The sequence below is a fragment of the Odontesthes bonariensis genome, chromosome 1 (genome assembly GCF_027942865.1).
Source record: "Odontesthes bonariensis isolate fOdoBon6 chromosome 1, fOdoBon6.hap1, whole genome shotgun sequence".
Taxonomy (NCBI): domain Eukaryota; kingdom Metazoa; phylum Chordata; class Actinopteri; order Atheriniformes; family Atherinopsidae; genus Odontesthes; species Odontesthes bonariensis.
The window spans coordinates 48,242,235-48,265,216 of record NC_134506.1 but is presented as its reverse complement, the minus strand read 5'-3'; the positions used below and the strand labels follow the sequence as shown (position 1 = coordinate 48,265,216).

At 44.4% G+C, this 22,982-nt stretch overlaps 1 protein-coding gene across 1 annotated transcript in view; it reads right to left on the bottom strand.

Annotated features, from left to right (window-relative positions):
- Positions 1-10,385: 10,385 nt before the first annotated feature.
- The window catches only part of galr1b (galanin receptor 1b), a 29,250-nt gene continuing 16,653 nt past the window's right edge, over positions 10,386-22,982 (bottom strand). The window contains exon 3 of the mRNA XM_075479861.1: positions 10,386-11,977. Within this exon, the coding sequence (XP_075335976.1) occupies positions 11,660-11,977 (318 nt within the window). The 3' untranslated portion in view covers positions 10,386-11,659. The remainder of the gene's footprint in view (positions 11,978-22,982) is intronic.

Genomic DNA, 22,982 nt, shown 5'->3' with positions numbered 1-22,982 from the left:
GCAGGACCCGCTGTGATAAAGGATCAGAACTCTGTAGAACTGCTGCTGAACCTTGTTTTTAAATGACCAATCAAGCCAACCCAACCCAACCTGACCCAGTCCAGCTAAGTCCAGTCCAGAACCAAAGGACTGCGTGTGTTCATTCCATAAAGATATAGTTTTTGTTATGATGAGGGATCAAAGATTCACGGACGGCACCGTCATCTGCTGCTGTTTCCTATTGGCCGAACACCTCAACCCAATCTATCCCACCCAGCACTAGAACTGTGGAAAAGGTTGGGAAGGATGGGCTGTAACTGTTACCTTAACCCTTACCCTTACCCTAACCCCAACCCCAACCCTTACCCTAACCCTTGAACTGCTACCCTAACCCTTACCCTAACACCTAACCCTTGAACTGCTACTCTAACCCTAACACCTAACCCTTGAACTGCTACCCTAACCCTTACCCTAACACCTAACCCTTGAACTGCTACCCTAACCCTTACCCTAACCCTTGAACTGCTACTCTAACCCTTACCCTAACCCTTGAACTGCTACCCTAACCCTTACCCCATTCCTAAACCTTACCCTAACCCTAACCCTTGAACTGCTACCATAACCCTTACCCTAACACCTAACCCTTGAACTGCTACCCTAACCCTAACCCAAACTGCTGAGGGATTCATTGGAGGATTTGATGTGATCTGTCAGCTATTTTCATGAACTTGTATCATATAAATACAACTTTAATGGATTGAATTTGATTCTAAACTGAATTGGATGTTTTTCTTGATAGTTTGCTCTTTATTAATAAAGTGAAATGAACTGAGTCCACAGATTAAAGCTAACAGCCATCTCCTGATCAGTGCTCATCAGGAGGGAGTTTTGGGATGGTTTGTCAACCTTTGGTGCTGGAGTCCTTCTTATTGAGCTTGTTCTTCTGAATGAGGATCAATGCAGCTGTTCCAGGGTCTTCTGAACAGCAAACAGCGTAACAGGCGCGGCTGTCGGCAGGCGGCAGCAGGCAGTGATACGAAGGGAGAGAAAATAGGGCCAAGAGATTGTGAGGTCTGACTTTTACCTGGAGAACCATTTTGTGATGCAAATGTATTACTCTGTTGAACGCATATTGTTCTGAGAAGCAAAACGCTTTATATTTTAAACCCCAGCCAACTAGCCGGACTACCTTCATCAACACCAAAACGAGGCTGGAACTCTGCTCACAGGACGCAGCAGGGGGTAAGAAAATGTTCATAAATGATGTTGCTAGTATCCCAGCCAGCATATCCATGTGGGGCCCAAAAGGTTTAAATTTGGGCTGCAGATAAGGGTCCCAGGTGAGTTTGTCCGCAGTTTCCACGGTGGCCTCACCTGTGTTTGCCCATATGGGTTTCAAAGTGCAACTTGAAGGGTTAGGGTTACCCTAAGCCTTAAATTATTCCAAAGGCAATACAGATAAACACATTGCACAAAGTAAAAGAATGTTCACATTCACATTGGCTAAATGCAAAGTCCAACTAAAGCCACATAGCAGCTCTGGCCCGTAGGCAGGGAGGGTTCCGGGGGTTCGGACGAACCCCCCACAGTCCCGAGAAGTTCGGTCGTGGCAGGTGATGAGTTAACAATTACTGATACGCACAGCGTAAGGAGTCCTTACTTATGATGTACAATAACCTACACATTAAGGGTTGTTATAATATTGTAACAATGCTAGAGGTGCAGATAGGAAATGTCTCAGTACAGACTTTCTTGTGCAGGAAGCACTTTTATTTTGACAACCAACTCACAGGAACAATAGTGAATCACAATTGCCTTAACATGTAGTCGAACAAGTGCCTCTAACTTTCAGTTAAGGTGCAGATTTTGTTAAAATGCAACAGAACAAAAACCTTGTTCTACACCGTCACTGCATACAGAACATTAACGTATACACATACATACAATTACAAACACATACAAACTCTACCACAGCACTAAATGCAGCACATAAACAAGGAACAGAGAGCACCCATAATGCAATGCGGCATAATTGCACCCTCTGACTTATCTCTACTACAATTAGCATGTCTCTTATCATATCACCTCTTTAAATCGTAAGCACAATGTACACAAAACATTAATAAAACTCACATGTCAATGCACTGAATGCAAGGAAGTGATTGGAAACTAGTAGGCTTTATATCAATTGTAGTCTGTGTATTCATTGAGCAACAAGGTTATATTAGACAGATGATACATTAGAACAAATTAACCTAAATAATTACAATACTTCATGGGGTTATTTACATGGCATTTTCTGCGTTTTTCAGATTTTAAAGAAAGAAGTGCAGATTGATAATTGTTTCAGGCAATATTTCACTCAATTTAGCTCAACAGGTTGTCAAGTTCCAATCTACGGGGATGGAGGCGAGCAAAGCAATCAACCACTTTCTCCATGTCTACCTCCGTGTCATAATGTATGTGAAGGAGCGCTAGGTTAGTAAGCTGGATGTTTCCCATGGAAGCTCGCATGTAGTTATTCAGCCTTCGTAACGCACTTGCGCTCCTTTCACACTCGCATGACGTTACGGGGACAGTGCATGCTATTTTAAGGAGAACAGCAATGTTGGGAAACATGGTAGCATCACATCTCTTCACTGCTTCTGCGGGAGACCCAGGCCGCAATTGTGGAGCGTCGGACAAGAAGTGGTTCTTCCATCGATTCAATTCCATTTGAAACAACTCTGGTGATGGCAGATCTGCCTCGTATTTAGTGACCGCGTCCTCGAGGCAGACGTCTCTTGAGCGGAGTATGCTCGGAACGAGCCCGATCAGAGATGTTGCAATCTTAGCAGATGGGGTAAACCGCTCACTGAGTGATGTTATTGAATGATCGAGAAAGGGGATTACTAGATTTCGGAGATAGTATTCCCGAGGAGAAGTTGCCATGGCATTCGCTCGGTGCTGTTGCCGAGAGGCGATACGGGGCATCTCAGGGGCACTGCCAACCTTCTCAGCCATCCAAAGACTTTGTTTGAAGATGTGCTCAAAACCTATGTCTACATCATACCGTTACTTCTGGTAATGTCGAGAACTTCTGTGACCATCTCATGGGCCTCTACGATATCACTTGCCCTTCCCTGCAACTTCACTGTTATCCCCGCTAGATGCGAGAGATATTGGTAGACAACCAGGAATATGACGATGAATTCATATGAGATGATGCTCTTCAGATTTTGATGAGAATCACTGCGGTTACCGGTGTCCCAGTCAGCGTAGGTGTCACCGTACTTGTCAAGGTGGCGACTGTAGGCGATCATCTCCAGTGTTTCTACAATGTAGACATATGCCTGGTAGAAATGTTGATAGGCATTGTGACGCTCGGCCCAGCGGGTTCTGCAGAGGTCAAGGAGAGAATTCCCCTTTGTATCATCTCCAAGATTAGACTTGACCACCATCTCAAGTGCACCACTCCTCTTCGGACTGTTAAGGAAACACCGACAGCAATCCTGCAGACGGTCAATCACATTCCGTATCTGAGGCATTACACACGACTTACTTATAACAAGATTGAGACAGTGCCCGTTGCGATGAACATATGTTGCCTGAGGAGCCACCGCCTTTATTCGTGCCTGCACACCAACAGATGAAGATGACATGTTGCAGGCACCGTTGTACCCCTGTCCTCGCATATTGCCAGCGGGGATATTATTCTCCCTCAGGAATGCCAGTATAGCCTCTGCGATACTTTCCCCTGTGATTCTCTTTACTTTAATGAACGTGAGAAACTCTTCTCTTATGTCCATGTTCTTGTCCACAAATCTTGCGCAGATTGCGCGTTGTTCAGCGTTGTGGGAGTTCACTTCATCTGCCAGAATGGTGTAGAAAGGTGGCATTCAACTTTTCCAGAATGCCTCTTAAGATCATGTGTTTCCCCATAACTTCAGGTAACTCGTTTTGTGTTTGTGGGGACATGCAGGTGACACTTTTCATGGCAGGTGCTTGAAGATGCTTCTGCAGCACATCATCTTTCACTGCCATCAGCTTTAGCAAAGATAAAAAGTTTCCAGGGTTGCCGGGAGAGTTTAAATCTTCCTTGTCGCCTCGTAGCGCGACGCACTGCCTGCCACAGAACAGTACTGCTCGGGAAATTGATTTCAGGACCTCTCGGTTTTTTTGGATATTAGCTGCCTTTCTTGCATCAATTTGGACGGTGATGCTGGTGTGTGGTCGCTCTACTGTTTGCTTTAGCAAGGCAGCCTTTTTTCATTGCTTTGTCGTGGTACATACAGTGCTCGTGATCCTTGACTTTTTCGCTTTTTTTGTCCCAAATTCTGAACGGTGATGGTAACAAACTTTCCTCTTGATGGCTCGGCAGAGAAAATCGCACACGGCATACAAAACACCCCGTCCACTTTCTCGCTGTATACCATCCATTTGTGGTTTGCAAGCCAATGAGTATCTGAAACAGCGATTACAGCCACCAAGATACTGAGTCGGAAAGGTTTTTATCTTTGGGTGGTTTTCTGTGGTGGCACAGGCAGTTGTATTTTAGGGCTGTCGTTAGAGCCTTCATTTTGTCACAAAACTCTGTAGACGACTTAGAGCGAAGGTACATCTCACCAATGTCGATGGGCCTCCTTGGATGGGATGTCATACAGCTTCATGTCAGAAGAGGCGAACTGTCCCTTTAAGGACCAGCAGGTGCAGCCAGTCTTTTGTCAGCATCCTTCATGTGGTAATCGGGTCTCTCTCGTGACTGCACCATGAATCCTAATTGAATCCTTGCCTTACCTGCGTTTCCTTTTGTCCCTCAGCTTCCTGCGTGGAACCCAATTCTGATTCTTAATAGCGGTTCAGTCCTGCCAGTTTCCCTCTATCCCTGCAGAGATATCTTAGAGAACTCCCCTCCACGACTAACCTGCCTGCTAACTCTCTGACGACTCAGTTCTATACAAGGGAACACTGTTGACTGTTCACTCTCAATGATGAACAAGATCAAGGGTGTGATTAAGGCCGTGAGTCGGTCTGTGAACTATGAGGAAATCTAATATAGAACTAAAGTTCATATTTAGGCTGTCATTTCCAACATCTACAGGAATATAATCTAACTCGGTGTAGTTCACTGTCTTTCCTCTAGAGTCACATCACATAAACTCCCCACTCAGCTTTTTTAAACTGTTTTTACTCGTTCAAAGGGATGAACAGTCACTATATTTCTTAATAAAACATTCTTACTGCAGATGTTTGATACCTGAGCTGTAAAAACATCTGCAGTATAAAGGATCCGATGTAAGAAGGCGGCTCATATTAAGAGTTACTGTAAGGTTCTGCTACATCCGATTACGTCCCGGTTCAGGGACAAACCAAAGTTAGAGTTTTAAAATAAATATCATCTTGTACAGAAAGTCTTTCACTCAGAAAACATCGTGGTGTTCAGGAGGGAGTGGAGGAACAGGTCGGGCTCTTCTTTACTTTGAAGGTTTCTGATTAGTTAACATCTGGTTTCACATCTGTTTTCTGTTGATTCATCACCTGAAGTCGTTTTTTGGGACTTTCCCTCTCATTTTATTATTTATTGTGGTTTCTTTGTAGGTTAGTCCTTTGTTGCTCTTTAGTTATTAGAATGTTCTGTTCTTAGTTATTCCAGAGCCTCAGTTTCTGATAGAATGAAGCCTCAGCCTTCATCACCTCCTTTCAGAGCGCTGCATTTGCCTCCTTTTTCTTCAGCTGTGGTTCGGTTTCCCTGCTGTAGGGGCTGCAGTTTAATCTGAAGATGAAATGTATGTTTAAGGGATTCAACTCAAGTAAAGATTTAATAAGCTTCATGAAACCTCTGACTTAGTAAATAATTTAAGATAACTCAAAAGTTATAGACCAGTTGCTAGGTTCGTCAGGATTACAATAGAAACCAAGGTAATTGCAAAATTAATTGACTGGAGGCAGAAATGAACAAAAATAATTATTATTTTGTAGAAAAGAATAAAATAAAATAACATAAGTCGACAACACAGTTCAACCAAAACAATAACAACAAGCCGGCATATCAAAATCAAAACCTCAGTCCAATTGAGCTCAGATTTTCAGTTTGTCCTTCAAGTCAGTCGTCAGTCAAGTGAAAACATGTTCTTAAGTTCAGCTCTTTCTTTCCGTTCAGTGTTCGTATTGTTACCACATGGATGTTCACAACTGGAGAGAAGAATTAGGTTCCTCAACGGATGTTCAGTTCTTCTTTGGGCACAGGCTCGCCATCTCCGTCTGGAGAAAATCCAGGAATTCGATCCAACTTCTTAATCAGCAAAAGAAACCTAGCCTACACACAATAATTATATTATTGTATACAGCTAAATAATCCTTTTTCCTTATCCATTCTTACAGCTATAGCTTAATTTTTATCTTCAATTTCCATATTACCACAGTAATACTTTCCATGCATGTTTCTTTTAACTCAAAATATCCTTTGTAGTGCATGAAATTTATTTCAACCACATGAAACAAATAAATGGAATTCTCTTTTAACCATAAAATTATGATTAGTATTTTTTTTAACCAATTAAACTTGTGTAAATCATAACATAAATTACCAGTCACTTATCACTTTACCAAGGAGCATTTAGTCTGGTTAGCTCCAATATTCTCCCTTAGTCATCTTTTGTATCAGCAAAACCCGTTTCGAGCTAATGGGTTTATCATTACAGAAGTAAACTTCCTTTTGTAACAAATAAAAGATACATTTAACATCATTAACCAGTGGGTTCAACTAAAAAAATAGTACAAAAATAACTTAAATATTATTAGGTGAAATCATATCTTAACAGAAATAACATTTTTAGGGTTTTTAAACAGAAATAAATCCAACCGCCATTTAGCGTTAGCACAATGCTAATTTTAGCAAGCTTTCTTCAACGAGCACATGGTCTCAACTCACCAAGATGAGGTTTCAATATGGACACAGCAATGGACAGCCTCACAATTTCTCTACCTCGTGTTCCCATCGACTTAACATAACAGATATTCCAAATTAGCTTCTGAAAAGTGCAGTTACTTGTTTTAAAATGCATTTCTGCATTAAAACTCACCAAAACAACAAAGTTTAGCAGTAGGCGTTCATGACCGACCTCTTTTCATTTCCAAAGTGCAGCAGAGTAAATTCGGCTTTAAGTCAAAAAGAAAAAGATAGCACTTCCTGTTCAACCAGATATAAAGCTAGAAAGAGAGGCTTACACTTCCTCTTTTCAAAATAAAAGCTTTGCTTGTTTTTTAAATGAAAGAGCGCAAGTGCTTTGACAGACGTTTTCTCTTCTGGGTTACATTCAGCTGTGTTGTGTCTTTTTCTCTCCAGCAGACGAACTGAAGGTGGACCCAAACACAAAGCATCCAACACATGAAGGAGCCGTATGCCCACCATCACCAGAGGTTTGGATCGAACAGGGGATAGCTCAACAGACCTGGTTTGGGTTTAAACTGAGGCCTGCAGATACCAGACAGAGGAACACGATCTGTTGTGATCAAACAAGAGAATCAAACACATTTTGACATCTTTCATATTTTATTCACATTAAACTTTAACACACCTGTAAACACATGAAAAAGTCACACAGAGATTCAAACAAAGCTTGCGGTGTAAATAGGTCAAATTGTTGGTGATGTTATTCTCCGTAAAGCTGTTCTCAGATCACTTCTGTACTAACAATGTGCTGCTCTGTGACCATCTTTTAGGAAATGAAAGAGTGAGATTCATCCATCACTAAACCAGAACAACATCTTTATACTGACAACAGTCTGATGGATCTTTGGTACGAAGCTTCATCTGTTTCCGGGTATCTCGGTTCTGGTTTCGCCCTCCGTGTTACTGAATGCATTTCATCACTATGAACGATTGTGATCAGAACAAACAACCTGTGGCGCTGAACTCACTGCAGTCCAAGCCACTATATTACAATGAATTAGATTGAATTGGGATTGAATTGGACTTTGAATTGACAGTTTTTCTGTGTTTAGTGAACATGAATAAGGCTTACGGTTGTGCTTCTGTGGTGGGGGGGGGGGTACAGGATATGGGAGCTGTTGGGTGAGGGTGAGTAAGTTACCCTCACCCTAACCCTTCTGGGGGGTGGGGGGGGGGGGTGTTACAGGGTATGGGAGCTGTTGGGTCCTCGTATGTGGACACAGGAGTGTTGGACTCCACCAGGGCTGCCCCCTCGTCACCAATCCTGTTGGTGGCTTTCATGGACAGGATCTGGAGGTGTGGTCGGGGGGAGGAGATCTCTACTTTTTGCAGATGATGTGGTTCTGTTGGCTTCTTTAAGCCATGACCTTCAGCTGCTCTGGAGCGGCTCAGAGTCAGGATGAAAGCCAGCTCTTCAGCTCTGGAGCGCTCCCTCCGGGTCGGGGAGGAGTCTCTTTCTCAGGGGGAGGAGCCTCTTTCTAAGGGGGAGGAGTCTCTGCCTCAGGGGGAGGAGCCTCTTTATAAGGGGGAGGAGTCTCTTTCTCAGGGGGAGGAGTCTCTTTCTCAGGGGGAGTGGTCTCTTTCTCAGGGGGAGGAGTTTCCGCCTCAGGGGGAGGAGTCTCTGTTTGCTTTGCTCCATCTTTGCTCGTTCTTTGCTCCAACCCTCAGCTGTGGGCACAGATCTGGGTGGAGACCCAAAGGAGGAGGTCGTGGATACGAGCAGCTGGAATGAGTTTTCTTCAGAGGGGGGCGGGGCTCAGCCTGAGAGATGGGGGGAGGACCTCCACCATCTGGGGGAGGGGCTCCACCATGTGTGCTGATTGGATGGAGCTTCAGGGTACAAAGATGTGCTGTGTGCTGATTGGATGGAGCTTCAGGATATAGAGATGTGCTGAGTGCTGATTGGATGGAGCTTCAGGATATAGAGATGTGCTGAGTGCTGATTGGATGGAGCTTCAGGATACAGAGATGTGCTGTGTGCTGATTGGATGGAGCTTCAGGATATAGAGATGTGCTGAGTGCTGATTGGATGGAGCTTCAGGATATAGAGATGTGCTGAGTGCTGATTGGATGGAGCTTCAGGATACAGAGATAGATGTGCTGTGTGCTGATTGGATGGAGCTTCAGGATACAGAGATAGATGTGCTGTGTGCTGATTGGATGGAGCTTCAGGATACAGAGATGTGCTGTGTGCTGATTGGATGGAGCTTCAGGATACAGAGATGTGCTGTGTGCTGATTGGATGGAGCTTCAGGATACAGAGATAGATGTGCTGTGTGCTGATTGGATGGAGCTTCAGGGTACAGAGATGTGCTGTGTGCTGATTGGATGGAGCTTCAGGATACAGAGATAGATGTGCTGTGTGCTGATTGGAAGGAGCTTCAGGATACAGAGATGTGCTGTGTGCTGATTGGATGGAGCTTCAGGATACAGAGATGTGCTGTGTGCTGATTGGATGGAGCTTCAGGGTACAGAGATGTGCTGTGTGCTGATTGGATGGAGCTTCAGGATACAGAGATGTGCTGTGTGCTGATTGGATGGAGCTTCAGGGTACAGAGATGTGCTGTGTGCTGATTGGATGGAGCTTCAGGATACAGAGATGTGCTGTGTGCTGATTGGATGGAGCTTCAGGGTACAGAGATGTGCTGTGTGCTGATTGGATGGAGCTTCAGGATACAGAGATGTGCTGTGTGCTGATTGGATGGAGCTTCAGGGTACAGAGATGTGCTGTGTGCTGATTGGATGGAGCTTCAGGATACAGAGATGTGCTGTGTGCTGATTGGATGGAGCTTCAGGGTACAGAGATGTGCTGTGTGCTGATTGGATGGAGCTTCAGGATACAGAGATGTGCTGTGTGCTGATTGGATGGAGCTTCAGGATACAGAGATAGATGTGTGCTGATTGGATGGAGCTTCAGGGTACAGAGATGTGCTGTGTGCTGATTGGATGGAGCTTCAGGGTACAGAGATGTGCTGAGTGCTGATTGGATGGAGCTTCAGGATACAGAGATGTGCTGTGTGCTGATTGGATGGAGCTTCAGGATACAGAGATAGATGTGCTGTGTGCTGATTGGATGGAGCTTCAGGATACAGAGATGTGCTGTGTGCTGATTGGATGGAGCTTCAGGGTACAGAGATGTGCTGTGTGCTGATTGGATGGAGCTTCAGGATACAGAGATAGATGTGCTGTGTGCTGATTGGATGGAGCTTCAGGATACAGAGATGTGCTGTGTGCTGATTGGATGGAGCTTCAGGATACAGAGATGTGCTGTGTGCTGATTGGATGGAGCTTCAGGGTACAGAGATGTGCTGTGTGCTGATTGGATGGAGCTTCAGGATACAGAGATGTGCTGTGTGCTGATTGGATGGAGCTTCAGGATACAGAGATAGATGTGCTGTGTGCTGATTGGATGGAGCTTCAGGATACAGAGATGTGCTGTGTGCTGATTGGATGGAGCTTCAGGATACAGAGATGTGCTGTGTGCTGATTGGATGGAGCTTCAGGGTACAGAGATGTGCTGTGTGCTGATTGGATGGAGCTTCAGGGTACAGAGATGTGCTGTGTGCTGATTGGACTGCAGACAGCAGAAGACAATACTGAGGGCAGAAAAACCCACAAAAAACAAAAGGCTTGAAAGTCAGAGAGGAGGAAAAACTTTGTTCCAGATTTCATTCTGTCTGTGAAGGATTAAAAACAAGTGAGTACATGTGTTGGGCGGGACCCGTACCTCATGAAGATGAGTGAATTTTTTAGAGAATATAAGGCTTTGTCGACCATCGAGGCTGTGGACATAACCAACTATCTGGTCCTTCAAACATCATACTACACAAAACAACAAATGAAGGCCTTCAAAAGTATGGAGGCGCACAATTTTTTTGTAATTTGTAATTGTTTGTTGGTCCTCCTTGAGCTTCGTCCTTTGCTCTCGTTGAAGAGATGCCTTGGATTTCGGCTTAGTGGTTTCGTAACCGAGCTTGACCGTCGGAGCCCAGTCTACCGACTCAACGTCACCCAAAGCGCTAGGGACGCCTAAAAAGTCACAATGAAGCCCATATTAGACTACCGGAAACTTAATAATCATTACTAATTAAATGAGTGTTTAACAACACCCCAATGCTATATAAACACAGCCACAAAAACAAAGTTAGCACTTAGCTAACACACCTCTGACGAAGTGGTCGCTGCAGACACGACAGTAAACAGACTCTGCTCCTCCCGACTGCAGACGTAGGTTTGAAATCCATTTTTTACGGCGTTGTTCTGTTAGCTTTTTACATTTCTCACCTTTGTGTACGACAACCTTTGGTATTCTAAAAAAACTTTTTTCTTTTTCATGGGTAGAACGGTTGGAGCAGCCGTAAACAGCACAAAACACGGGCATCTTGATTTTTTTACACAGCAGTTCTATGGGCAGACTTCACTTCCTGACATCCATCTGAATTTCGCGTGTTCCCGATGCAGCACTGTTACGTCACGAGAAACCAAGCTATTTACTTTAAACAGAGAACTGCACCAGTGTCCACATATTTCTGGGGTTCGCTGTAAATGAATGAAAACAGGAAGAAGTTAAACAGTATGTATGCTTATGTTGTTCAGTTTGTGTCTGTTTATGTCTGAGGAAACCATGAAAAACTATTTCCTGTTTGTCTTCAGCCAGACGTGTGCAGACTGATAACAGCGACCAATGACACGTGGCCCTGTGGTCATGTGACCCTGCAGAACAGGAAGCCCTGAAGGACCTCTGCTCCCTCAGATGTTGGTGGTGGAGTGTGTGGTGGAGAAGTTATCCATGCGAAATCGAACCACCTTCTCGTTGGACGGCGGCGGGTATTGCAGATGGCGGGTGAAGACCTGGCGGCAGGCTTTTCTGAAGTTCTCCGACAGGAAGGCGTAGAGAACGGGGTTAACGCAGGAGTTTCCGTAGGACAGGCAGTGGGCCACGATGCGGAAGGCAAAGGAGGCGTCGGTCAGGGTAAAGGTACCAAACTCCACCCACATGGCGATGATGTGGTGGGGCAACCAGCAGATGGTGAAGGCGGTGACGACCAGCAGGATGGTCTGAGTGGTCTGAGGAGGAGGAAACATCAGACTTAATCTACAGCAGGAGTGTTTAAAACAACCGGAACTTATACGCAGACTTAGGCTAACCCTAACCCCTAAAACAGGCGAACCCTTACCCTACCCTTACCCTACCCTAACCCTACCCTAACCCTAACCCTAAACTAAAACAGGCGAACCCTTACCCTGCCCTTACCCTACCCTAACCTAACCCTAAACTAAAACAGGCGAACCCTAACCCTACCCGTACCCTACCCTAACCTAACCCTAAACTAAAACAGGCGAACCCTAACCCTACCCTTACCCTACCCTAACCTAACCCTAAACTAAAACAGGCGAACCCTTACCCTGCCCTTACCCTACCCTAACTTAACCCTAAACTAAAACAGGCGAACCCTAACCCTACCCTTACCCTACCCTTACCCTAAACGAAAACAGGAGAACCCTTACCCTTACCCTGCCCTTACCCTACCCTAACCTAACCCTAAACTAAAACAGGCGAACCCTAAGCCTACCCTCTAAACTAAAACAGGCGAACCCTAACCTAACCCTAAACTAAAACAGGCGAACCCTAACCTAACCCAAACCTAACCACTAAAACAGGCAAACCCTTACCCTACCCCTAGCCCTACCCTAACCTAATTCTAACCCTAAACTAAAACAGGCGAACCCTACCCCTACCCCAACCCAAACCCTAAACTAAAACAGGCGAACCCTAACCTAACCCTCAACTAAAACAGGCGAACCCTAACCCTAACCCCTAAAACAGGCGAACCCTAACCCCAACCCTCAACTAAAACAGGCGAACCCTAACCCCTAAAACAGGCGAACCCTAACCCTAACCCTAAACTAAAACAGGCGAACCCTAACCTAACCCTAAACTAAAACAGGTGATAAACAGCTGAAACATTCGTTTTAACCCTTTTTGGTCACCACTGATGAGTTACCCCTGAAATTCTGTTAACAAGAACTAGTTTAGCTACCTGATAGGCTGGAAATACTCCTGGTATCTCCATACTAGCAGAGCTACGAAACACAAACCCAGGACCAAAAAATGGTGACATAAAATAAACTAGGGACAAACCGCACGCCTCGACGTTTAAGCAGCAGCGTAAAATGAACCCAAACAACGCAAACGCCTGGACACAGGTCCTACTAGCATACATCCTCCATGTACACTTACAGGAAGATGATCCTAATGAAAAAGAAAAAGAAGAATTTGAAAAAACACTAAAGGAAATAGAAAAAAATCCGAAAAAACAGTTCTACTGGCTACTTAACCTTGCCACAGCCAGAGCACAGGCTCAATTTAAACCGAAGGCGACCATTGCTAAAGCAAGAAAAAGAATCGAACAACACAGAACAAAACCAAAAACCGATCCAAAACTCTCCGAACCACATATCACGGTAACACAGAAGCAGGGAAAAGACAAAACAACACAACAGGGACACACTACAGTGAGAACTGACAACCAAGGAGGCTCCGGCCTACCATTGCACACAGCACACAAACACCCACAAACATACTCAGGGAGCATAAAAACTACATTACACACGGCACATATACAAACAACACCCCTGGAGAGACCGATAAAAACCATAGAACAATACCGAACAGAACCTAAGATCAATCCAAAACCCACCGAACCACATATCACGAGAACAGATAATCAGGACAGAGACACTGCACCACAACAGGAAAAGACAAAAGACAGAACTGACAAACAAGGAGAATCAGGCCTACCACTGCACACGGCACATAAACAACCACTAACATACTCAGGGAGCCTCAAAACTCCATTACACACAGTACACAAACGAACAACACCTCCGGAAACACTAAATAAAACGGAACCGACCAACAAAAAAACAAAAATCAATACAAAACCCACCCTAAAACAAACGGAACTTCGATACACAACCCAAACAACCTTCTTACCAAAAGCAAGCCTCAAGGTTCACGAGCATTTTGGCAATAAAATGCAAAACTGGTCTCTACAACCAGAAAAACCATTTATCATTTTTGGCGATTCAAACTTAAAAAGACTACCTACAATCAACAACGACCAGGTTCAAATAGACAGCTTCCCAGGAGGGAACCTGACTCACGCCATCCACATCCTCCGTAACAAAACACCAGTGTCAGATACAACCCAACGAGTTATCCTCTCATTTGGAGTTAATAACAAAGATTACAATGACCATACTACACTCAAAAAACTAATTTCACGACTAATATATACGGCACAAAACACCTTCCTATACGCAAACATCTACTTCCAAGCTCTGAACTTTTCAGACCAACTCACCAGTAAACAAAAGACCAACCTCAGACAGTTTAATAATTTCTTGAGGGAAGTTTCACAAGAAGATCACATAATACCACCACTAACAAACGACAGGTTTGCCAACACAGCCGACCACATACACTGGACCCCAGCCACGGGCCGACATATGTGGAACCTCTGGAGGGAATATTTAAACTAATACCCTCATATGAACTTTCTCCCCCAACCCCCAACCCGCTGGATAAGGCAGTAATCAACCTATCCACACTTAATTTATCCATTCACGATACTAACTTATTGGCCAAAGGCCTATCCTTTGTCCTGACGGAAACCAAAATCAAAAACGTACGGGAATCACGCAAAATACACGTTCAACAATATCACCGCAAAATCAAACTGGCCACCTTCTTTCACAACAAACCACAAGGCCAAAAACCCCCACCATTCAGAATGCCCTCCACCTGGGAACCGCCCCCAGCGGACCTACAACCCCCAGTGATGGAACTAATTGAACAAGACAGACAAACAATGAACAGAATCCAGAAGCAACCAGAACCGGATAACTTAAACAAGGAGGAGAAAAAAGCTCTTAAAAACCTTCTCAACAACCACTCGGTAATAATTAAACCAGCCGATTAGGGTTCCGGTGTAGTCGTCATGGACAAACTGGACTATAAATACGAGGCCTTGCGTCAGTTAAATGATACAGAATACTACCGCCCCCTGACAGAACCAATCTACCCACAAACAGCCAAGACGATCAAAAACATTTTGGAAAACCTTTACAAACGGAAATTCCTTAACAGATCACAAGTACAATTCCTACAAGGGGAGCAACCACACAGACCACGGTACTTCTACCTCTTACCTAAAATTCATAAAGAACCCGAAAAATGGACAGTTCCAAACAAAATCCCCGCGGGCCGTCCCATAGTCTCGGACTGCAGCAGCGAATCCTACGGCACGGCACTATTTCTGGACTATCACTTAAACCCACTGGCCAACCTACATGAAAGCTACATCAAGGACACACAGGATTTTCTCCAGAAAATTACGTTCCTTAAACTTGAACCAAATTGTATGCTCTTCACAGCAGATGTGGAGAGCCTCTACACCAATATAGAAACCGAAAAAGGACTACAGGCCATCTCCAAATACCTACAAACCAACCCAGACCCAATCCGACCGGACACACAAATCCTAGAACTCCTCAGAATCAACTTAGAATGCAATGATTTCTATTTTGATGAGAAGTGGTACCTCCAGGTTAAAGGCACAGCCATGGGAAAAAGGTTCTCCCCAGCCTATGCCAACATCTATATGGCGAAATGGGAAAAGGACGCCTTCCTCAAATGTGACACTCCCATTAGCCTAATATCGATACCTGGATGACATCTGGGGCATCTGGAATCACTCGCCAACCGAGTTCGAACACCTTATAAACACACTCAACCAACACCACCCATCCATCAGAATCAAACCGGTCACCAGCCAAGAACAAATCGATTTCCTCGACACAACTACCTTCAAAGGTAGTTGTGTGTTGTTCTTAGCTAGGAAATTGTTTTTGAATTGGCTCTATATGAACGAATTGGATTATTTTATGAAATATGATTATTATTAATTAATTGAATTCCAATTGGCTTGAATTGGACTTACTATCTAAGTCCCTTGAGATGACATTTGTTGTATTTGGCGCTATATAAATAAAAATGAATTGAATTGAAAGGTCCCGACTTCCACTTAACGGGGAAGTTGGACCACAAACTCTATGTTAAACCCACAGACACACACGCATTGCTACACCGAGACAGTTTCCATCCTAAACACACCTTTTCGGGTGTCATAAAATCACAACTATTGCGATACTCACGAGTCTGTTCTCGTGATTCAGACAAAGAGGAGGCCACAAATACACTCTTCAAAGCCCTCAAACACAGAGGGTACTCCCGCCAGGCGCTTAGGAAAATAAAAAGGAACCACAACAAACCAAACGTCAGGACTCCTGAACAAACAGAACCCGAACAACCCCAACAAATACTCCCACTAACCGGTTTCTACTCCGGGCACACACTAAAAGTCCACCAAGAACTCAAAAACAACTTCAAAAGGCAACAACAGATCCACCCACCACTCCAAAAACTAAAGGTCATATCAGCCTTTAAAAGAAACCCAAGCCTACAGGACCTTCTGGTCAGATCAAAATTCACCTCCGAACGCAAAAAAACACCGGATAACCACCAATTAGGAGAGACCACCATTCGAAGCACCAAAAATAACAAAAGATGGCCCATCCAGCCTAAAATCACAATCAACACCAAAAACATCATCTACCTAATCTGGTGTAACAAATGTAAAAAACAATACATAGGGGAAACAGGCTATTCCCTAACAACACGTCTGCATGCTCACACACACAACATCGAAAAGAATAGAAAATCAGACACACCAATAGTCCAACACTTCCAACAACACAAACTGGAGAACCTAAGGGCCAAACCAATACAACACAATCCCCAATGGTCACAGGAAACAAGGAGAAAACAAGAACGTACCTAGATCTACCGGCTACAATTCAAATTCCCCGACGGATTGAACACAAGATTTGACACTTAAAACTCAAAACTACAAAAATGATGACTTTCAACAAATAGAAATTAACTGAAAACTTTCAAATTCAGGAATTTACTTTTTATATATTCCCACACCAAGCCTAAATCCGTACTTTAACTCTGAAAAAACCTTTACCATAACCTCAAACCTAATAATAACTCCAACCATAACTAGCCCTAACCAACACAAACCTTAACACTAACCTTAACTTGTCCTAAAAACCTAACCCTAACTAAACCTAAATCCAATCTCAACCCTAACTTCAACCTTTACCCTAACCTTAACTAGTTCCAAAACCCAACCCTAACCTTACTCTAACCTTAACATTAACTGGTCCTAAACCCAACCCTAACCTTACTCTAACCCTAACCCCAACCATAACTAGTCCTAAACCCAACCCTAACCTTAACCCTAACCTTAACCCTAACCTTAACCAGCCCTAAACCCAACCCTAACCTTAACCCTAACCTTAACCTTAACCAGCCCCAAATCCAACCCTAACACTAACTAACCCTAAAATCCAACCCTAACCTTAACTATCCCGAAAAACCAACCCTAAAACTTAACAAACGTTAACTAGTCCTAAAAAACTAACCCATACGTTAACTTGTCCTAAAAACTAACCCAAACATCAACTAGTCCAAAAAACTAACCCAAACATTAACTAGTCCAAAAAACTAACCAAAACGTTAACTAGTCCTTAAATCCAACCCAAACTTTAACTAGTCCTTGAATCCAACCCTAACCTTAACAAGCCCTAAACCCAACCTTAACCCTAACCTTAACCAGTCCCCAACCCAATCCTAACCTTACTCTAACCTTAACATTAACTGGTCCTAAACCCAACCCTAACCTTACTCTAACGCTAACCCTAACTAGTCCTAAACCCAACCCTAACCTTAACCCTAACCTCAACCTTAACCAGCCCCAAATCCAACCCTAACACTAACTAATCCTAAAATCCAACCCTAACCTTAACTAGCCCTAAAAACGTTAACTAGTCCAAAAAACTAACCCAAACGTTAACTAGTCCTTAAATCCAACGCAAACGTTAACCAGTCCTTAAATCCAACCCTAACCTAAACCAACCCACTCACCTCTTCACTCTTGTTTACCCTCTCCCCCTTTCTTTTGCCCCCCCGCAACACATGGCACACACCGATACGGACCTTGTGTCCAGCGCACCCACTTGTAACATAAACCCAGAAATGCACAGAGTTTCCCACGGCCTCCTGAGTTACTCCAAGACCATTCCAGCACACGCAGCAACCATCAGTCGGGTCCTGAGCGACAGTGCACCCCCCTTGGCACCTATACCAAACTCCATGGTGACTGAAAAGGAGTCCGAACTGAGACGTTACGTAGGAGGGGGCCATTAAGTCCAAACCCTAACACCTAAACTAAAACAGGCGAACCCTAACCTAACCCTCAAGTAAAACAGGCGAACCATAACCCTAACCCCTAAAACAAGTGAACCCTAACCCCAACCCTAAACTAAAACAGGCGCCTCCTCTCTCCTCTCATTAGCTGCAGTCCTGCCTGATAAGCCCGCCTCCTCTCTCCTCTCATTGGCTGCAGTCCTGCCTGATAAGCCCGCCTCCTCTCTCCTCTCATTAGCTGCAGTCCTGCCTGATAAGCCCGCCTCCTCTGTCCTCTCATTGGCTGCAGTCCTGCCTGATAAGCCCGCCTCCTCTCTCCTCTCATTAGCTGCAGTCCTGCCTGATAAGCCCGCCTCCTCTGTCCTCTCATTGGCTGCAGTCCTGCCTGATAAGCCCGCCTCCTCTCTCCTCTCATTGGCTGCAGTCCTGCCTGATAAGCCCGCTTCCTCTCTCCTCTCATTGGCTGCAGTCCTGCCTGATAAGCCCGCCTCCTCTCTCCTCTCATTGGCTGCCGTCCTGCCTGATAAGCCCGCCTCCTCTCTCCTCTCATTGGCTGCAGTCCTGCCTGATAAGCCCGCCTCCTCTCTCCTCTCATTGGCTGCAGTCCTGCCTGATAAGCCCGCTTCCTCTCTCCTCTCATTGGCTGCAGTCCTGCCTGATAAGCCCGCTTCCTCTCTCCTCTCATTGGCTGCAGTCCTGCCTGATAAGCCCGCTTCCTCTCTCCTCTTATTGGCTGCAGTCCTGCCTGATAAGCCCGCCTCCTCTCTCCTCTTATTGGCTGCAGTCCTGCCTGATAAGCCCGCCTCCTCTCATTGGCTGCAGTCCTGCCTGATAAGCCCGCCTCCTCTCTCCTCTCATTGGCTGCAGTCCTGCCTGATAAGCCCGCCTCCTCTCTCCTCTCATTGGCTGCAGTCCTGCCTGATAAGCCCGCCTCCTCTCTCCTCTCATTGGCTGCAGTCCTGCCTGAGAAGCCCGCCTCCTCTCTCCTCTCATTGGCTGCAGTCCTGCCTGATAAGCCCGCCTCCTCTCTCCTCTCATTGGCTGCAGTCCTGCCTGATAAGCCCGCCTCCTCTCTCCTCTCATTGGCTGCAGTCCTGCCTGAGAAGCCCGCCTCCTCTCTCCTCTCATTGGCTGCAGTCCTGCCTGATAAGCCCGCCTCCTCTCTCCTCTCATTGGCTGCAGTCCTGCCTGATAAGCCCGCCTCCTCTCTCCTCTCATTGGCTGCCGTCCGGACCCACCTGTTTTTGGACGGCATGTTTCCTGAGTATTCCTCAGTGAGAAACAAACTGCATCTTATCTGATGCCTGGGTTTCTTTTCTGCCATGGTTTGTTTGAAAAGTAACAAAGACTTAAAGCACAAACTGTTCCCATGTTCTCTGCACTCTGGTCCACTATAAACAGGAAAAATCAGGTTTCATGTTACATTTAGTTCAGTTTAACTTCAGACCTTGATGGAAACTAAATCTCATCACGCTGCTCTTCTTCTCTCTTTAAACACCATTACACACCATTTTACTTTTAAATGACCATGTGTAAAAGAACCAGCTGTTTCCCAGCAGAACAAACGGAACCAATAAGTAGAACATCCTGAATAACCCTATGTGCGGTCTTGACATTCTGTTTACTCCCCTTTGTCCTAAAGTGACCCACCACCATGTTTAGCTGTAGAAAAAATACCTTAAACTATCTTTTATGACTTTTCCTAAAGGGACCCCATCATTAGAAAAAGTCACACTTTATTTTTGTTTCTGTTTCCATGTGGGCTGTACACCACTAGGGTACAAAGATTGTCTTATGGGTCATTTTTGACCCGTGAATTATAAAAACATTTAAACACCAGAAAAAAGTTCACTGTTTTTTCCCTTTCAATATAATTAATTCAGAAGTAATTACTTCCCATTATATAATAGCAATAATAAACCTTTATTATGTAAAAGAAAACTGAGAAAACAAGAAAATTGTTGGTCCAAATGACAGTTGGTTTGTGGTAAAAAAAAAAAAAAAGTGTAATCCTGAAAACTGGTGATTGTCTTTTTGTATTGTGTAACAAAAAATACATGATAAAAATGTATTGAATTGAGTTGAATAGATATATAACAGGTGGTTTCATCATACAAAATAGTTTTGGATTTAAAATTCAAGTAAGTTGCTTTATTTTGGGGCTTTGGTAGGGCGGCTCATTTCTGACCCGTAGGACAAAGGGAGTAAACACAATGTTAAGACCGCAAAAAGGGTTAAACTGTAGGACAATGATAAACTGCTTTTTTGCATTGTAACGAGCTGCAACTACTTTTGATATTTTTCATATTTAATTTCAGTCATGATCAACATTTACCTTTTCAAAACAACAACAAATAAGAGAATTTTTAAAAAATGTTTACAACCAGGAATTGAATTCAATGGGAAGAACACAAATTATATATCATATATATATTATATCATAAACCCGGGTGTCCCCACCATGCACATCAACACCGTGCATGGTGGGGATGGGGCTCTGCTGACCTCAGCTAGGGACAATCGGCCTCGTGCAACAACCGTTCATACGCACAGATTTGTTCTTAAGTCGTGTGTACGAGTGATTTAAGAGAATTTGTGCATTCACCAATCTTTTCGTATTTTACGTTTTCTTTCAGGTACGAACAGAATTTACAGTGATCCAGACCTGTCGTAGGAGTTTCCTAAAGTAATCTGCTGTTATTACAATCAAGTTTGCTTGACTAATGGATTGTATATTTAATTACTTTGAAGCAAACGTAAATAAATATATACATTATACCCCATAATGATGCTGACATTATTCTGTTTGACTTAAATCATGCACTAATTGAAGATTAATCTGACTCTGTATATAACAAGGTCAATGGGAAGCGTAACCAGCGGCTGTCTTGCTACTTTTGGATGCCTTAGCGCGTCAGGCTCTTGGAAGAGAGCGTGTGTCCCGAGACCGTGTAGACAGACAAATGGCTGACATCCGGTTTTAGATCACCAAGGACTGTGACTTAGAATGTAGAATTATTAGGATGATTTAGTGTTAATTATGTTAATTAGGTGTGATGATTTTCTTTTTTTAGATTTTTTTTTTATTAAATCCCTGATAAGTGATTTCAGGGGGATTATGTGGGAGAGAAATGTCGAGAAATGTCATGACATGGCCTAATTACACCGTGTGCCTTGTTGTCCGGTTCATATGAATATTGTTTAAGGTTAGAATGAGCTTGTTTACGATAATGGCGAAAGCCAGGTGCCTTAGAGAGATTGGACTTGAGCCACGTACGCATTGTATGAAGCAGGGCAGTATAAAAGAGTGTCACAAACTGAGGTCAAAGGGAATTTCCGGACATTCTGAAATGCACGTCTCTGTGACGGTTCGATCAATAAATTCCCCATGAGAGGCTGATTACGGCGGTTCCGACTCCTTTTTCTCCACAACAGCTGCTGCAAATATGCAGCTTGCTGGAGCCACAACTCCAGAGAGAAACACGCCGATCAAACCCAGTTCCACCACACGCCCAGGTCCTCACCACCCTTGGATTTTTGGCCACTGGAACCTTTCAGAGGGAGATTGAAGACAGATCGAGGGTGTCCCAGTCCTCTGTGAGTCCTGCGCTCCCCTTGGTCATCAAAGCTCTCATCAGTTTATCACCCATGGTACATCAGATTCCCATACACCGCTGTCCAACAAGTACATATTAAAGGGGCACTAGGTAGCATTTTCACCTAAAATTATAGCCTTCAGGAGTTTAACAAAGGTTAAACAAGTCAATAGTAAGCAAATGAAGCCTGTCTCGCTCCCAACAGGGGTCTGTATGCTGAAAACTGCTCTATATCCCAGAAAAGGCATGCCAGATCTGCACAATATTGCCATGATCGAGGGTCTCCACCTGAACAGAGAAACATCTGGTGACTGACAGCAGCTGTTCTGGGTCAGAAACATCTGGTGACTGACAGCAGCTGTTCTGGGTCAGAAACATCAGCTCCAATGGGTCCATTAACTCAGTAGAATGTTGTTTCTCTTGCTGTAAATGTTGCTTTATTTTATGGCTCGGCTTCATGAGGTTTGTTTTTCTCTTTAATGAAGTCGGTTATCTGCAGAACCATAAAACTCTTCATTACAGGAACACTAATGAAACGGGTTGTTCTGATTTCCTGGTGAGGATGAAATCCCTGCAGACGGCCTGATGGTCTGCAGCCTCTGAAGCTGTGAGGAGTTCAGTCTGTGAATGAAGCCGTGGTTCCTCTCTCAGGGGATCTCCTCTATTCTTAGTCCCTCTGTCTAAATATTTACCCAGCAGCCTTTGTTCCTGCTCAGCCCACCGGCAGCAGCAGATACTCTGCTGTAAACTGTCTGCTGCTGACGGATCGTGATCTGCTGCTGCAGGACGTCTGCACCCTGTCGCCTGCCGGGCAGTCAGTAAGTCTGAGGCTGCTAACCACCTGTGACGTCCCACAGGGACCCCTCAGGTGAGACTGTGCACCTGACAGCCTGAAGACCGAAGTGTAGACAGACCGAAGTGCAGACCGAAGTGTAGACCGAAGTACAGACCGAAGTGCAGACCGAAGTACAGACCGAAGTGCAGACCGAAGTGCAGACCGAAGTACAGACCGAAGTGCAGACCGAAATGCAGACCGAAGTGCAGACCGAAGTGTAGACCGAAGTACAGACCAAAGTACAGACCGAAGTACAGACCGAAGTGCAGACCGAAGTGCAGACCGAAGTACAGACCGAAGTAC